Source organism: Crocodylus siamensis, chromosome 2 (genome assembly GCF_052110815.1).
Source record: "Crocodylus siamensis isolate JL-2025a chromosome 2, ASM5211081v1, whole genome shotgun sequence".
NCBI lineage: Eukaryota > Metazoa > Chordata > Crocodylia > Crocodylidae > Crocodylus > Crocodylus siamensis.
In genome coordinates this window covers 289,595,581-289,610,630 of record NC_143396.1, presented here as the reverse complement: position 1 = coordinate 289,610,630, position 15,050 = coordinate 289,595,581, and the positions used below count along the sequence as shown (strand labels likewise).

Genomic DNA, 15,050 nt, shown 5'->3' with positions numbered 1-15,050 from the left:
TCGTTGTGTAATTTCCTTTGGATGCTGCTGGCTAGCTGTGTTCGACATTTCTCTTGCAACTGCAGCCTTTCCCATTTACGAAGCCATAAAATCAGAGCATTTCTGTTTTGTTAGACTGCAGAAAGCTGTGCGTGTCGATCCCTAATGCGAGGAAATGTGGATTGCCAAAGGGAAAAAAAAAACCTCCCCAAAAAACAGAGGGCAGATTTTTTACCCTTGTCAGCTCTCGGCTATTGGGCCGGGGTTTGGGTGGTGCTGGGGAAAGGTTGTGCCACACGTTGGAATATGTATGACAGCAGGGCTGGTGCTCCTGAGCTGCAGGGTCGAGCTTGTCAGTAAACATTGCCAGCCATTGCCATTTGTGCCACTGCCGGGGACAACAAGTGCAGTCCATCAGCTTTTCGGCTAAGTTGAAGTATGCTGCATTAGCTAACTATCTTTGCCTTTCTCTTGGGGCAGGGTTGTATCTTGTCTTAGCCATGCGACTGCCTCAGAAACCAAACAGGTCTTCCCCCTCTGCCTGGCTTGTGTATTTTGAAAGCCTTTTTAAAGCCCCCTTTGAAGCAAAAGGTGTCCAGCAAGGCTCCGGAGGTGCGGGAATCGGGGATAGCATCACTGGGGCCGGCGCACAAGCCGACGGGCTTGGGATAGGGCCTAGAGTGCATGGAAAAGGAAAGGAGAGAGCGGTTTTTGAGAGCACGAGGAGTGAAGCAAGAGAAGGAAAGCAGCAGCCGAGGATGGAGCACTGCAGCGCGTCGTGTCGCAAAGGCAGCGAGTCTCTGAAAGCACGGTATTTCCTGCATCGCCTCTCCTGGCTGGTTGGGTGCCGTGACTGTAAGCCTGCTTCCCCCCCCCATGCTCATTCCTAGTGATGTATTTATTCATTAGATATGCATCTCATTTGCTGAAAGGGCTTACGATAACCAAACATGGGGGATTCCCTAAGCAACACCCCGGTACCCGAGAGCTCCAGCCCTACTCCTCTCCAAGCACCACGTTCCTGCCCGGCCCCCCAAGCAAGCAGCCCTTCCTGCCAATCCCAGCCACCCTTCCCCACCGCTGCTTGCATCCAGATACCCCACCGCTCTTCTGCCTCTCTCACCAGCGATCCCACCAGGGGCTGTGGCTATCACCACCCCCATAAAAAACACATGTCACTCGTGCCCCCAGCCCCAAATTCAAAAGAGCCACAACAGGACAGTAACACAAAGAGCCTCCATCCCTGTCTTGGCCACTGCTGGAGGGCACCCATAAGCATTGCCCTTTGGTGGTGCCCCAGGGTGGCCTTGTAGGGTTTGAGGCTACCCGAATCCTCCTCCCTCCATTCAGGCAGCCAGGATGTTGTGGGGAGACGGGGAGGGAGTGATGGGAGCAGCGTGTTGCTATTCCCTGATGCATTTTAATTGCTCTTTGAGCATTTGTAGACATGCTCAGCATTTTCTAAAACGTGTTAACTGATTCACATCACGCAGTTCGAATCTGTTTTCAATTTGAATTGAGGGTGAATAGACCAGCATTGACCATCAGCCCCTTAACAGACCCAGTTTGCAGCCTCTGTATGGGCTTATGTGCTTGTAGTTGGAAGTAATTAGGAGGTGATAATTAGCCTGTTTGAGCACTGCTACATTGTTGCAAACCTACTGACAGTTATCTGAAGTGGTGTTTCAGAAAGGGCAATGGGTGGGATTGACCTGAGTGATGATGACCATCTTGGCCAATGTGTCCTGGGTGGAGGGCAAGGGGGTTCCCCCCTTCTGCACAGAGCAGTAGCCCCTGTGCTTGGGCAGGGCTGGGGGTTTAGCCAGGGTACTGATAGCCACAGCGAGGTGTTGTCGGCACATTTGACTTGTAAAGGTGTTACTTTGTGCTTCATAGCCTCTGTTGTATTGCAAAAACCCAGTCGAGTTTCCCTTGCAGGGACTGATATTTGTGATGCTTATCTGCCAAGTGCCTAAGGACTGTTTTTCCTAAAAGCACTGCTGTGTATACATGTTCATTAATACAGTTTAAATGGGAGGCTGCCCTAGTCTGTAATAATTGTGATCCTCATACAATGAGGGTTCGTTAATTCAGACAGGAGCCCATTTTAAGTCACGCTACAGACATCCACGTGTCTCTAGTGATGGCTGTCATCTAGGTTTCACCTAGACTTCACGTCTATAATGATGTCCACATGTCTATAGTAATGGTTTCACCTAGACTACACGTCTATAGTGACGTCTGTAGTGATGGCTGTAGTCTAGGTGAAACTAGTGGGTCTCGGGTCCTGGGGGGGGGAATAGACACCTGGACATACCTGAGGGGGTTTTACTTGCACCTTTCCAAGTGGTTTTCTAGAACAACTCTGGAAGTTTCTTATTCATTGCGGTGTGCTATTGGGAAGCAGCCCACCTCCTCCCTCCCTCCCCGTGACTGAGTTTGCCAAAAGTGGAACCGTGCTGTGCATGGTAAGACATCTGCATCCTCGCCAAGCCTGGCCGTGTTGTTGGAGGGTCTTTCCACCTCTGATGCATTATTTTACAGAGACTGGTGTTGCCTGTGGTCCAGCAAGGGAGCATTTTCCCAGTGCCTGAAAATTTAATGAGCCATCTCCAGACAATGATTGATGAGCACATCTAAAAATGCACAAAAATGCATAAGCTCCTTTCCTCCGTCTTCCCCTGTGCTGCAGGCTGGGATCCAGTGGGGCATCACCACTAGTCTACAAAGTGTCTTTGAAACCAGTGGCCAGATCTTGAGCTGCTGCAGATTGGCCCAGCTGCCTTATCTTCACTGGACCTCTGCTGCTTTGTGCCAGCTCCACGTTTGGACCAGAAGCTCCTGCACAGACTAGACTTTGTCACTTAGGATGCTGCCAGCTTTCTCTGGGCTACAACGAGCTTAATGTGTGACGCACCAAGCCAATTCTTGTTGGCTGGGAAAATCATACTGGAACAAGGTGACTTGGAGCCGGTGTAGCCAGATTTCTATATTTAGACATCAAAATGCCACCAATGCCGAATTCAGTCACCTTCATCCAACCAGTCTGGATGGGAGTTTGGCACTTTGGGGGACTTTTGCAAATCCTGTTGCATCTTTCATTGCCTATATCCATTTGAACATACGGCTCATGAAGAATAAGGAGAGCAAGGATTTGATTGCACTGGTGAAACTTGAACAACCACTACGATTAAATTGAAGTAAAACGCTGTATGCACTTATTCCAGTATGGGTGACTTATTTGGATTTGGTTAATTCAGTTTGTAGTTAAGCTAAAGTAAACCAAAATAAGCCACTTGTAGGATGAAGTCAGAGGACGGTGGTTGCAAAGAGGATGGAGCTGGACTGTTCTCCGTGGTGGCAGATGACAGAACAAGCAACAATGGGCTCACGTTGCAGCAAGGCGCAAGTTTAGGTTGGGTATTAGGAAAAACTTTTTCACCAGGAGAGTAGTAACGCACCAGAACAGGTTACCCAGAGAGATGGTGGGATCTCCATCCTTGGAGGTTTTGTAGACGCAACTAGACAAAGCTTTAGCTGGGATGATGTAGTTGGAGCTGGTCCTGCTCTGAGCAGGGGGGTGGGCTAGGGATGACCTCCTGAAGTTCCTCCCAACCCTAATATGATTCTGTGATCCATTAATCCTATTGTACCAGGTTAGATTGATCTGTATAAATTCATACCTGAAGTTATATCAGTGCAGTTTTCTCCTAGACAAGCCCTAAGCCACTTTGGAGGTTTTGAAGTAATAGCTGCAAGGGAAGACAAAGCAAAAGAAGTACAAGCCAGAAGAAATGGTTCAGGAGCATTTTTTTTTGCATAGAGCCTACTAAGGAAGTTGCAACTCTTTAGTATTTCTGATGCTGCTTGAAACCGGGGAAGGAGGCCTGGGATAGGATTTATGGTCCCTAGAGATTCCTTCCTCTGCAAAGAGAAGAGGTTTCCTGAGTCGCCCGATGGCTCATTGAGGAGAGCTTGGTTGGGAAGTGAGGACGAACCTGCCCCAGGAGCCAGCTCAGAAGTGGTGAATTCTGCAAAATTCCTGAGTTTAGGCCAACAATGAAAGGTTTGCACTGGTGAACCAGGGCTCCCAGGCACGCACACAGCTCCACAGGAACTTGTATTTTGGGTGGAATTAATATGTGGAAGTTGCCAGATTTGCTGCCCTGGAGACTCAAAGCCTGCATTTACCTGAGGCCCTCTTGCAAAACTCCCATAAAACTAGGTCCTGGCAGGCTGAGAGCTCTCTCCTGGCCAGTGTGAACCCAATGGGAGCCCTGCTATCAACTCCCGCAGGGCTTGGATTTCACCGTGAGACTTGACTGCCTTTTTATCCCACTCGTTAAACCGTCGTCTGGATTGAAAATGGAGTTTAATCATATTGCTTCATGCATGGTGGCCAGCGCTCGGATGAGGAGTGCAGGGCAAGGGCCGCGATGGACCAGAATAGTATGCTGCAAGGGCTTTGCATTTGGCAGCTTCACCAAGCCCTTCTCCAGAGATGGATGCTTTTGGTTTACCAAGCCCAGGCTAGGGGAGTTCACATCCTCGGCAGCAGCTGGGGCGCAGAGTTTTCCCAGCCGTGGACGTGGACGTCTGCGCCCAGCCGCACAGATGCAGCAGAAACAGGCAGAGCCGGTGTGCGCGTTTGCACCGTGCGGAGCATGGTGGTCTCAATTGCCAAAGGGATCTCTGGGTAGCACCGTAACCTAAATGAACAAACAGCAGTCAGTTGAATGCTTGGCTGATCCAGGAAGGGCCTGCTCCAAACCTGCGGAAGTCACTGAAAAGACTCCCACCAACTTCAGTGGATGCTGAAAAGATCAGCAGTGCTGGTAACAAGCAGGCTATTGTTATGGCCTTCATCTGGTTACTGTCCCCATCTTGAATGGGCGACTGTGTGTTAACCCTGGCTTCATTTAAGAATGCCTTTTTTTTTTTTTTTTTTAATTTTTCTCAGAAAGCTTTTTACCAACCAGTGTTTTTTCCTGGTTTTACCTCCATACAGTGCTCTGCTTGCAGATGCGTTTCCCTCTAAATGCACACAGCTACAGAATGATCCTTGGGGTTTAGGAGTGTGGGTGTACCTCCATCTCCCTCCCCCCCACACATGTTGCATATGATTCAGAGGCTAGAGTTTGCTTCTTTGGGTGCTACAAACCCACCCCCCTCCAAAAAAAAAAATTATAATCACAGCAACAGAAGCTAGGAAATAAACTGTAAAGAAAAGTCTCCCGGGGCTGGGGGAGACTGTGCTGGAAAAATGTAGCGTTGTCAAAATCTGCTTCCTGCGCGTTGAGCTTTTGTGCTCGTTTGTGTGTAGGTAGCTGCATGAATGAACTGCTCCAGGAAAAGGGCCAATAGTGAGACAGACTGTATGATTCACTGCCTTTTGTTTCTAACATCTTCACTAGAGAAAGTAGGAGAAACAGTGGGAAAGCAACAAGCAGTTTGTTTGCCCCAACCAGGGTCCCCTTCCTGGAACAGATGACCTCCGATCATCCGAGTAGCAGCAGGGAGAGGAAAAGGCCTGATTTGAACTCGGGGGTTTTTCTTTTTTTTTGGCCAAAGGGACAAAAGGAGCTGTTCAGTATTCCCACTCTGTTGGAGGGGTCTGGTCTGCAAACTGAGCCCGCGGCATATGCTGCTTGCGTGGCCGCGATGGACTGAGAACACAACTGGCTCGTCCGGCTGATGGTTCTGGATCCAACTGCTGCCGTGCCCGTCTGTTTTGTTGGTATTTAGAGCCTAACCGCAGAGTTAGAGAACAGGAGAAAATCGCACTTGCCAGGACGTCATTCAGTGACGGATCATAGCACAGCTGACAGCCATGTCCTCGGGGAGGACAGCGGGTCTTGGATTAAAGGCCAAACACCCCAACTCTGTGCCACAGAAGCGACGTGCTTTGCAGCAATTAGACGGAGGTGTCCATGCTGTATCTATGTGACGTGGGGGGAGTAGTCAATATGCTGGAGGGTAGGATTAGCATTCAGAGAGACCTTGGCAAACTGGAGGATTGGACCAAGAGTAATCTCATGAGGTTCAGCAAGGGCAAGTGCAAAGTCCTGCGCTTAGGACGGAGCAATCCCATGCACCGGTGCAGGCTGGGAACCGACTGCTAAGCAGCAGCTCTGCAGAAAAGGACCCGGGGGCGACAGTGGGCAATAAGATGGATATGGGCCAGCAGTGTGCCCTTGGTGCCAAGAAGGCTAAGGGCATCCTGGGCTGCATCGGTAGGAACATTTCCAGCAAATTGAGGGGAGTGATTTTTCCCCTTTATTCTGCACTGGTGAAGCCACATTGGGAGTCCTGTGTCCAGTTTTGGGCCCCCACTACAGAAAAGATGTGGACACATTGGAGAGAATCCAGTGGAGGGTGACAAAAATGTTTTAGGGGCTGGGGCGCATGAGTTGTGAGGAGAGGCAGAGGGAACTGGGCTGATTTAGTCTGGAGAAGAGAAGACCAGGAGGGGATTTGATAGCAGCCTTCAACTCCCTGCAGGGGGGTTGCAAGGAGGATGGAGCTGGGCTGGTCTCAGTGGGGGCGGATGACAGGACAAGCAGCAATGGGCTCCAGTTGCAGCAAGGGAAGTTGAGGTTGGATATTAAGAAAAACTTTCTCACTAGGAGGGTGGTGAAGCTCTGGAACCGGCTACCCAGACAGGCGGTGGGATCTCCATCCTTGAAGGCTTTTAAGTCCAGACTAGACAAAGCCCTGGCTGGGGTTATATAAATGGGGATGGTCCTGCTTGGAATAGGGACTTGTGACCTCCTGAGACATCAACCTTCATTTTCTGTGATTCTTTGATTTGGCCCTTGCAGAGGCCCAGTCTGGAGCAACAGAAAAGGACCCGATAAGCACCATGGATCAGGCCCTTTGTGTGTCAGATTTGCAGACTAACTTAAATCATTGTAGGATGCAATAGTTCCTGCTCTCAGCACTGGTCTCAGCCAAGGGATCGCTCTCCCTACCTCTGCATCTAGGCTCTCATTGGTTTTCATTGGATTTTAAGATTGTTTACAGCAGGTAAACAGAGGCGGGAGACTGCTCAGCAGCTTGCCCAAGACTATATTCTGCCTCCGGGGTATTGCTAAGTCCAGAACCCAGTCCCCAGCTGTAAGTACAGGATGCGCTGCTCGTGCGTCTTAGCCACAGGCTGAAAAACTCAGTGTGGACTTCCAAGAAGCCACTGTGTGAACGTTTGTGCCGTCACTGGAAAAGGCTCCTGAAATGTGTGTATAAATAGGCCGCACTACTTCAAAAGGGAGAGAGAATAAATAAACCCCAGCCTGCCCAGCCCACGTCCCATGTGCATCAACAGTTGCAGATAAATTGCTGCAGTCATCTTGGAAGTGAACAGAGTCTGTTTGAGAGCCAGAAAGAGATCAGCGGCAGAATCAGCCTCTGAATTGCTGATTCCAGCCCCTCAGCCCCTGGACTGTGATCGAGGCAGCACTGATCCACTTGGATCCTCTGCTGAGATCTAACGTGGATGTGGAGATGCCGGCTGAGGATCTGGCCTTAGTTCTGCACCGCAGACCGCACACGGGTTTTCTTGCATGGGCAGAAGTGCAGGACAAGCCCCTGGCTGGCTGCTGCAATGGCAGTGCCACGAGAAACCAGTTTCTCTGGTACTCCACAACCCCTGGAGAGCAAAGCTGTGTCTCTGTCCTCCCAACGCCACGGTGAGGCCCCGAGCCAGCGGAGGTGGTATTTCTGCACACTTGCAGGTACCCAAGCCGTTTGTCAGGACGGGTCTCTTACTTTCAAGTCTAAATCGGCTTGAAACCCAAAAGAGATTCTGCAGCATCTGCCCATTCTCCATGCCACTAGGGAAAACATGGCTCCAAAGCATTTATCTCAGTCCTATTTGCTGCCACCAGCCCTTGCTGGGGCTGCAGGGCAAAGCTGGGGGAGGAGAGGGGTCAGAGGAACCTTCGTCCTTCTTGCCAGCGCAGGGGACAGCTGTATTTCTCCCATCTTCCCCATCACGCCCTGGCAGCTCTGGGGGGATAAAGCGTGCCCGGGGGGCACAGAGAAAACGGGTAAGAGGGAAGCAAGAAGGCCTAGTTTGTTAGCAGCATCAGGCTAAGCTCCTATGGGAGAACTTGAGGGCGGGCTGCAAAGAAAGGCATAATTGGTGTCAACCAGCACTTACAAAAAAGGGGTCTGGCCTCAGGGACTGCTTCTTCCAAACCCTGCTCCATTACACACCATGGCTTTGTGGGGGGAAGTATCCAAGAGGGGCTGTCTGTGAATGCCGGGGGGAGCAAGAACCTGGTCTCTGCCATCGGACCTGCCGCCTCCTGCGGCTTGCACCTTGAAGGACTGGGACGTGAATCTGCAATGTTACTTGTTAGCCTAAATGCATATGTCAGTCCAGTTTGCATCCCGCTTTGCCCCTGATGTGAACAGCCAGTATTTGGGGACATAGCAAATATTGTCTTGACGTTGAGTATGAATGGGTTTCTTTTCCCAAGAGCTGTGTGTAGGGCGCACGGCACCTGAGAGAGTACACAACATGTAGCCCCTTGATTTTCTTTACAAGGTCTTTATTGCAAAGTTGGCTACCACCCACGATCAGCTGCTAGGGGGTAGGATCCTGCAGAAGGCCACGGCTGCTGTGTGGTGTGGGTGAGGCGGAGAGTACAGCCCAGTCTGGTGTATCCAAAATCTGAACCATTTAAAATTAAACCCATTCAGCTTTGGCTACAATCGTACTGTTGAGTATAAATACAGGAAATGTAGAATTATTGCAAAAGCCTTGCAAATGATACCATGCTGGTCTGGACAAATAGGCTGGGCTAGTGTGATGTTCAAATGTTAAGCTCAGGAAATGGATACCGCAACCTTTGTTTTTTTGGCAAAACGTGGGCCGACCACATGTCCTGTTCGCGTACTAATTTTATATCACTCATTAAACTAGACCAGAAAATACTTACTAACCAGCAAATTACCCATGCTTAATAGTGCTTAAATAGACCCATTTAGGATTTGAAGGTCAGATCTCACTAAGGGGCACCAGCTTCCGCTCTTTGCTACTGCCGTTAAATTTTGCCAAACTACTTATAACGAGGCAGCAGGCCATTTATTTACATTAGGGCAGTTTGCCCTCCTGGAGAAGAAGATATTAGCTTCTTTGCAGTGCAAATTTGATGATTTGCCTGATACAGCGAAAAATTGTGCAGAGTCTCACGTGTGAGATTAACACCTTTCATAGGTAGGCCGACTGCTTTATCAGGACACTTTCAAAATCATGAGCCGCAAATGCCTTTGCTAGCAACACTGATATTAGAAACAGGCTCATTTAAAACACCTAGCGAGAGATTTGCATGTGCTCTGTAGATCTCCTCCTAGGCTTCACAATGTGGTGTGGGGTGCAAGTGTTCATAAGAGCCGTGGCCATGGGATGTGCCAGAATACTCATCAGCCCCTAACCCGCCCCTCGTCTTCATTGCAATCAGCAGGCGGTTTTCCACTGACTTTAGAGGGAAAGTAGAGTTAGATCAATGCTGAAGGCTTTTCAAAAGTTGGGAACAGTGTTTCTGGAGTGGTTCCTAGCAGGCAGGCAGGAAGTGGAGTAGCCTGTCCCGCTGAAGTCCCACCGAGCTGGTTTGTGGTGCCACCTCCATCACGACACCATCTGTTTTGCTCGTTGGGAGGCTGCCAGGTCATATGGGGCACTAGGGGCAAGCATGCATCAACCCAGACCTGGTGCAGCAGGGCTTGCATCTGCTTGGAGTAGCGGTGCCGCCTTGCTTGCCCTTAATTCATTTATGTGTGCGTGTATTTTGAGCCTCTCTTGCAAGCTTCAAGGCCTTTCCCACAATTAACAGGTACACTTAAAAATAGGTCTGAAATTCCCCCGCCGCTTGTCACAGGAGTAGGCTAGACACGTTCAGGCAGAACGCGGCCGTCCTGCTCAACAGCGGCCTTTTCCGAACTTACCTGAACCAACTTTGAACGTAGTTAAAATCGTTCCAGGCATTCAGCTTTGTTTTTTCATAGCCTTGGAAGGAGCAGCTCTCGTTTCTTTTCTTGTTGCGCTGCATGACTTCAGTTTCCACCCATGGAAGCCTATCCTAGGGCCCTACGTACAGGATGCAAAGTGACCACAAGCTGTGCTTTGCAGAGTGTCATTCATGATGCAGGCTTTTTTTTTTTTTTTTAAAGCATTGCTCTTGTCTTTTGGAGCATTTCTTTTCCAGGACAGCTTGAAGGCTAGCTGGTATTCTGCTCTTCCCTTTGTAAAGCAGGGAACTGCCTGTGCCCTACCTCCTCTTCCAGCTGCTCAGTCCCTGGCAATTCTTCTCCAAACACTTTATTCTCCAGGTGAGAAGAAAGAGCTCTGCAGCTCACAGCTTGAGACCACAGTGATAAAAGAGACAGCTGCAAGTGTACTTTCAAAGTACGTGCCTTTATCCAGGATGTCTTTCTGGATTCTCTACAGGGCACTGAAAAGTCTCACGAAGTCCGAGCTCTCTCATAGCTGACTTCTAGCAGAGTAGCTCTTCAGCTGATTGCTTTCTGAATTGGGACAGTTATTGCCTATTCTGTAAGTCAGTCTAGCTGTCAGGAGCATTGTTTATTTTTTTATGGTGTCAAGGAACATAGGCTTACATGGCCCATTGTATGCGATGGAGAGGAGTTCGTTATCCCTTTCTCGCAAAAGGCACTAAATGGCTCTTAATGCTACCAAAAGTGGAAGCAGGGAGCACAGGAACTTTACCAGCATTCAGTAACAGGTAGTCCCTCCTCCTTTGAGGTTTGCTGCCAGGATAGCAGGCAGCATTGCAAAGTCCCCTTTGCAGCCTGAGGTTCAGAGCAAAGAAGTGAGGGTCGGGCCTGGTGACACAAATAACAAGCACGAGCAGTGCACCTTGGATGGTAGAGGCCTTTGTAACTTCACTGACCGCTCAATTTTCACTCAGCATTTCCAGCTTTTGGGAACTTCCCAGTAGAATTGTTGATTCTTTTTCCAGGGGTGGAAAAATGGGACAGCTGTGCAGATTATGACTATGTGAAGGGTAAAATTGTACCTATAACATGCTATGCAGTGACAGGACAAGAGCTAGGACGGAGAGAAGGGACTGTGATGATCCCCTGGTGCTATTCCTGGTGACTTTGTTTTTTAAGTGTGTTGTTAACTTTTGAAGTTATTTCTTACTTATTTTTCCCTAACTCCATAACTCTTGGTTCAGAGGTGATACCTTTTATTAGACCAACTAATAGATTGCAAAAAATATATATATCTTTTTTCTGCAAGCTTTCCTGCCCTTCCTCAGGCTCAGGAAAAATGAAAGATGATACAGAGTCCCCATAGGTAGAAAATACACTTCATTTTTGCACAGAGGAAGCTGAAGGTGGAAGTCTGTTCCTCTGGGTCCATGAGAGTGTCTTTATTTTTCCCTGTGCGTCTGGACCACCTTGTCCCAGCCAAGCCGGGAAACCCCCACACAATCAGGAAATGTTAAATATTTAATATTGCTCTTCAAGTAAGACCAGGTCCCAACTGACAGATCTTTTATCAAGTCACAGGAAACTGGTGGGAAGTCACTTCTACACATTTCTTAGCCAAGAGACCCAGTTATTCCAGCTGTGCAATAGTCTTTGACACTGTAGAGAGACAGAGACACCACATCCTCCTGGGTGCACCTCAAGTTGTAGGGGACTGAAGACAACGAGCTTTTCAGGCTGTTAACCAAGTGCCTCCTAAATACAGCTATCCATGAAATTTAGAAACGGGGCTGAGTTTTTTCATCATTTCCACCCCCCTTTTTCCTTTAACATCATCTGCTGTTTAGTCCTTTTCTGCCCAGGCTTCCTGCCCCTTGGAAGTGCCTTGCCAATAGACTGAGCTGGCAATGGAAATCTAGGATTATTTTAACCACCCACGAGAGCAGGTTGGAGATGTTCTGACCAACTTTCAGCCCAAAGTGCCAGCACGTCGAGCGAGGGATGTTTCACGTTTCCAGTTTCTCAGCGTATTCACTGAGTGGGTTAGGATGCCACCCAGCATGAGTTCTTGATTGCCCAGACTGGCAGAAAACTGCCCCAGGCTGGGGACCCTTACCAATCCCTTGAGCCACTGCAGGGTCCCAGGAACTTCTGCATTGCCAGAAACGTCCCAAATGATTTTGGCTTTAGTCTGATGCAAACGGAAGCAATATTGTGAAAACATGACCTTCCCCAAGAGAGAAGGCGCTCCTGCGTTCGTCTTCTCCACATCTCACCCTATGGAGCTTACAGCCAAAGTGATGGCCATCGGGTGCCTGCCCATCTCCGGACATTAGCCTCTCCCAGCCTAATGCCCTCTTTTCTCCAGATATTGAGACAAAAATAGATGCATGCATAAAAGGAGCTTCTGATGTGTTTCTGGGAGTCAGCCCTGCCATCTTGAGTCCTCATCCAGACAGGTTTGGGAGCTTGTGCCTCTTCTCATAATCATTCCTGAATGGATATAACTAATTGCTAGCCCTTGAGTATTAAGAAAGTCCGTTGTTTCACCCTCCAAACAGCCTGTTCAGAGGTCCGTCCAACTCACTCACCCTGTGCCGCTGGACGCTCCCAGAACTTTTTTATGTCCTTTTGCATGAAGGGATTTGCCAGCGCGAACAAGAGGAGCTAGACCACAACCAGCCACAGCGGTTCATTAAAACGCAGGGAGGGGTAGATTAAGATTGCTGTGCACTGGGTGGGGTTGGTTAAGCTCTTGGGGATGGTTTTGTTCCTCATTGTTATTCCCAGGCACAAACACTTAACCAGCCTCATCCAGTGCATTGCAACAGAACCTATTTAAATTGCCATTTTATTCCACATTTATTTAGGCTGGAAGAAACACAAGTGTCGAAGTATCGTGATAATTTAGCTAGTTTGCATCACTCAAAGAAAACAAGGCTCCTTAATGTCTCTCCCCTCTCACACCTTCAAATTGTTCTTTTCAGCAGCCTGAAGATTACGGGCTGGTTGGTGGGTGCCTAAAATCAATCCGAGGGTCCATTTAAAAGGGCACAGAAAAATTAGACCTTTTTGTGGCAGCCTGAAATTCAGACCCTGCCATAAGAAAACCTGCATTTAAAATGTCTTCAAAATCCTACGCTCCCCAGAAACATCTCTTTGATTTAAAAAAAACAACCAAACCCAAGTTTCACCAACACTTCCAGAACATCTGCCCTGCTACCTAACCTCAAAGCAAGATAAATGCAGACCCTGTTTTAAACATTCTCTGCAAAATAAGCCTAAATCCTAGGAGTTACTGCTTTGTTCTGTTTTCTTCCAGTCCTGGAAATATGTGCTAAAAAAAACAGTGAAGTGGGTTGTATTATAATAGCAGTCAGGAAAAATAACTATGCAGGAAGGGCGGTGGAACCAAGTTTTGGGAGGGAGAGAGATTCCTGGGAATCCAACTCATCTCCGTGTCTCCCGCCTGTGTTTTCAGCCAAACTTTTAGGTGTTTGCTTTTGGGCAAGGCTGAAAAGCATACACTTTAATGCACGCCTGCTGGGCTCTGGTGCTGCAGGGCCCTCGTTACTAATGGGGTGCTGATGGAGTCCGAGAGCGTAGCAGGACTCGCTAAGGATTAGGCATGCACACGGCTAATGAGAGCATGCACAGTTATATTAAATAGGGATGCGAATACTCAGGCTTCGGGGCACGAGCCAAGCGCTTACTGAAGAGAGAAAGCGAGAAAAGTCCAGGGGCAAGTTACTGTGGAGTTGTCTGTGCTGGGGACTGTAGCGTCTTCCTCCCCTGCAGATGGCCTTGTCAGAGGCAGGGTGCAGGACTCGAGGAAGCACTGCTGCGTCCCAGCGCAGAGTATGAACGGCCCTGCTCCCTCTAAACCAGCCCCTGCGCTTCGGTAGCAAGAGAGATGCTAACCCCAGTGCAAGCACCTGGCAGCCTCCTGCTACCTGCATTTTCTGGGTGCTGCTGCAACATGTTTTTGCTAAATTAGGAAGGTAGCTTCTGCCCTTTCCCCCTCCGCCCCCACCCAGTGATTAGGGCTGCATCCCATCATTTCAAGACACCGTATCATTTTGCTTCCTAGAAGGCCGTCAGGGCACGGTACGGTGAAGCGTGGGCAGCTGTGAGACAGCGCGTGGATGTGCCGGGGGTTTCCACTGCCTCCCAAAGGGCATGGGGGGGCAGGGAATAACCTTTTTAATTTTTTTTTTTTTTCCAGTTCTCTCAGGCCAGACACACCACAGCCCTTTGAAACGATCTGTGTCCCTTACCCCACCCATGAATGTGCCAAACCAGCCTCTAGGACATGGATGGATGTCTCATGAGGACTTACGAGCTAGAGGACCCCAGTGCGTCCCATCCGATCATGCCCCCCTGTCTCCACAAAGCAGTGTAGCCTCTTCGGGAAGTGGTGGGAGTGAACACTTAGAAGATCAGCCTTCTGCTCGTAACACATTCCAGGAAGAAGGGAGTGGTATGAAAGGTGAGTGCAAATGAGACCCTCTCCCTCCCCTCTGCAGAAATAGGCTTCGCCCCAACTAGACGCTCTTGCATTGGGATGGGAGAAGGCAGGAAAGAGAGAGAGAGAGAGAGAGATGTCCCTCCGATGCCAGCTTTTTTTCCTCGTCATTGAGAATCCCTCTCCAAACAGGCTTACGAACTCTCTGTGCTGGTGCTGTTAATGCTTTAATCCCAGGTCTTGTTTCAGCTTTAGTTTCAGGCTAATCCAGCGGGTTGCCAACAACACAGTAGAGTCAAGTGTAACACGGGGGCTTTCTTTGGACACTGCCTGTCCTCTTGAATCAGCGGTGATGAGGTGGCATGTTCCAGCTCTGTTATGATAGCCCGGGATGCCGCCTTACCGCAGTGCCTTTCAAACCTGCAGGTGCTCTGGCCTCAGCTCTGAGTGGCCTCTCTCCTGGGCTTTTCCCTATTGCAGAAAGCGGCCTGGGATCAGCCTAGGCAAACGTATGCAATTCATCACTTGTGTGTCCTCTGTGCTGAGCATCCCACCAGGTACCTGATGATGTTGTAGCTTGGAAAGGATGTGCGCTTGCGCTAAACGTTTCCTGTGTGCTCTGGTGAAGTAGTCCGTGGTGCCTGTGTTT

At 49.2% G+C, this 15,050-nt stretch overlaps 1 protein-coding gene across 2 annotated transcripts in view; it reads left to right on the top strand.

Moving 5' to 3' along the window:
* SAMD4A (sterile alpha motif domain containing 4A) overlaps positions 1-15,050 on the top strand; it is a 167,498-nt gene that overhangs the window by 107,832 nt on the left and 44,616 nt on the right. Inside the window, exon 4 of one of the 2 annotated variants that reach the window (XM_090034379.1) lies at positions 14,162-14,425. The exons of the other annotated variant lie outside the window; for it this stretch is intronic. Coding sequence (XP_089890505.1) covers positions 14,162-14,425 — 264 coding nt within the window. The remainder of the gene's footprint in view (positions 1-14,161; positions 14,426-15,050) is intronic. 2 annotated transcript variants of the gene reach the window in all.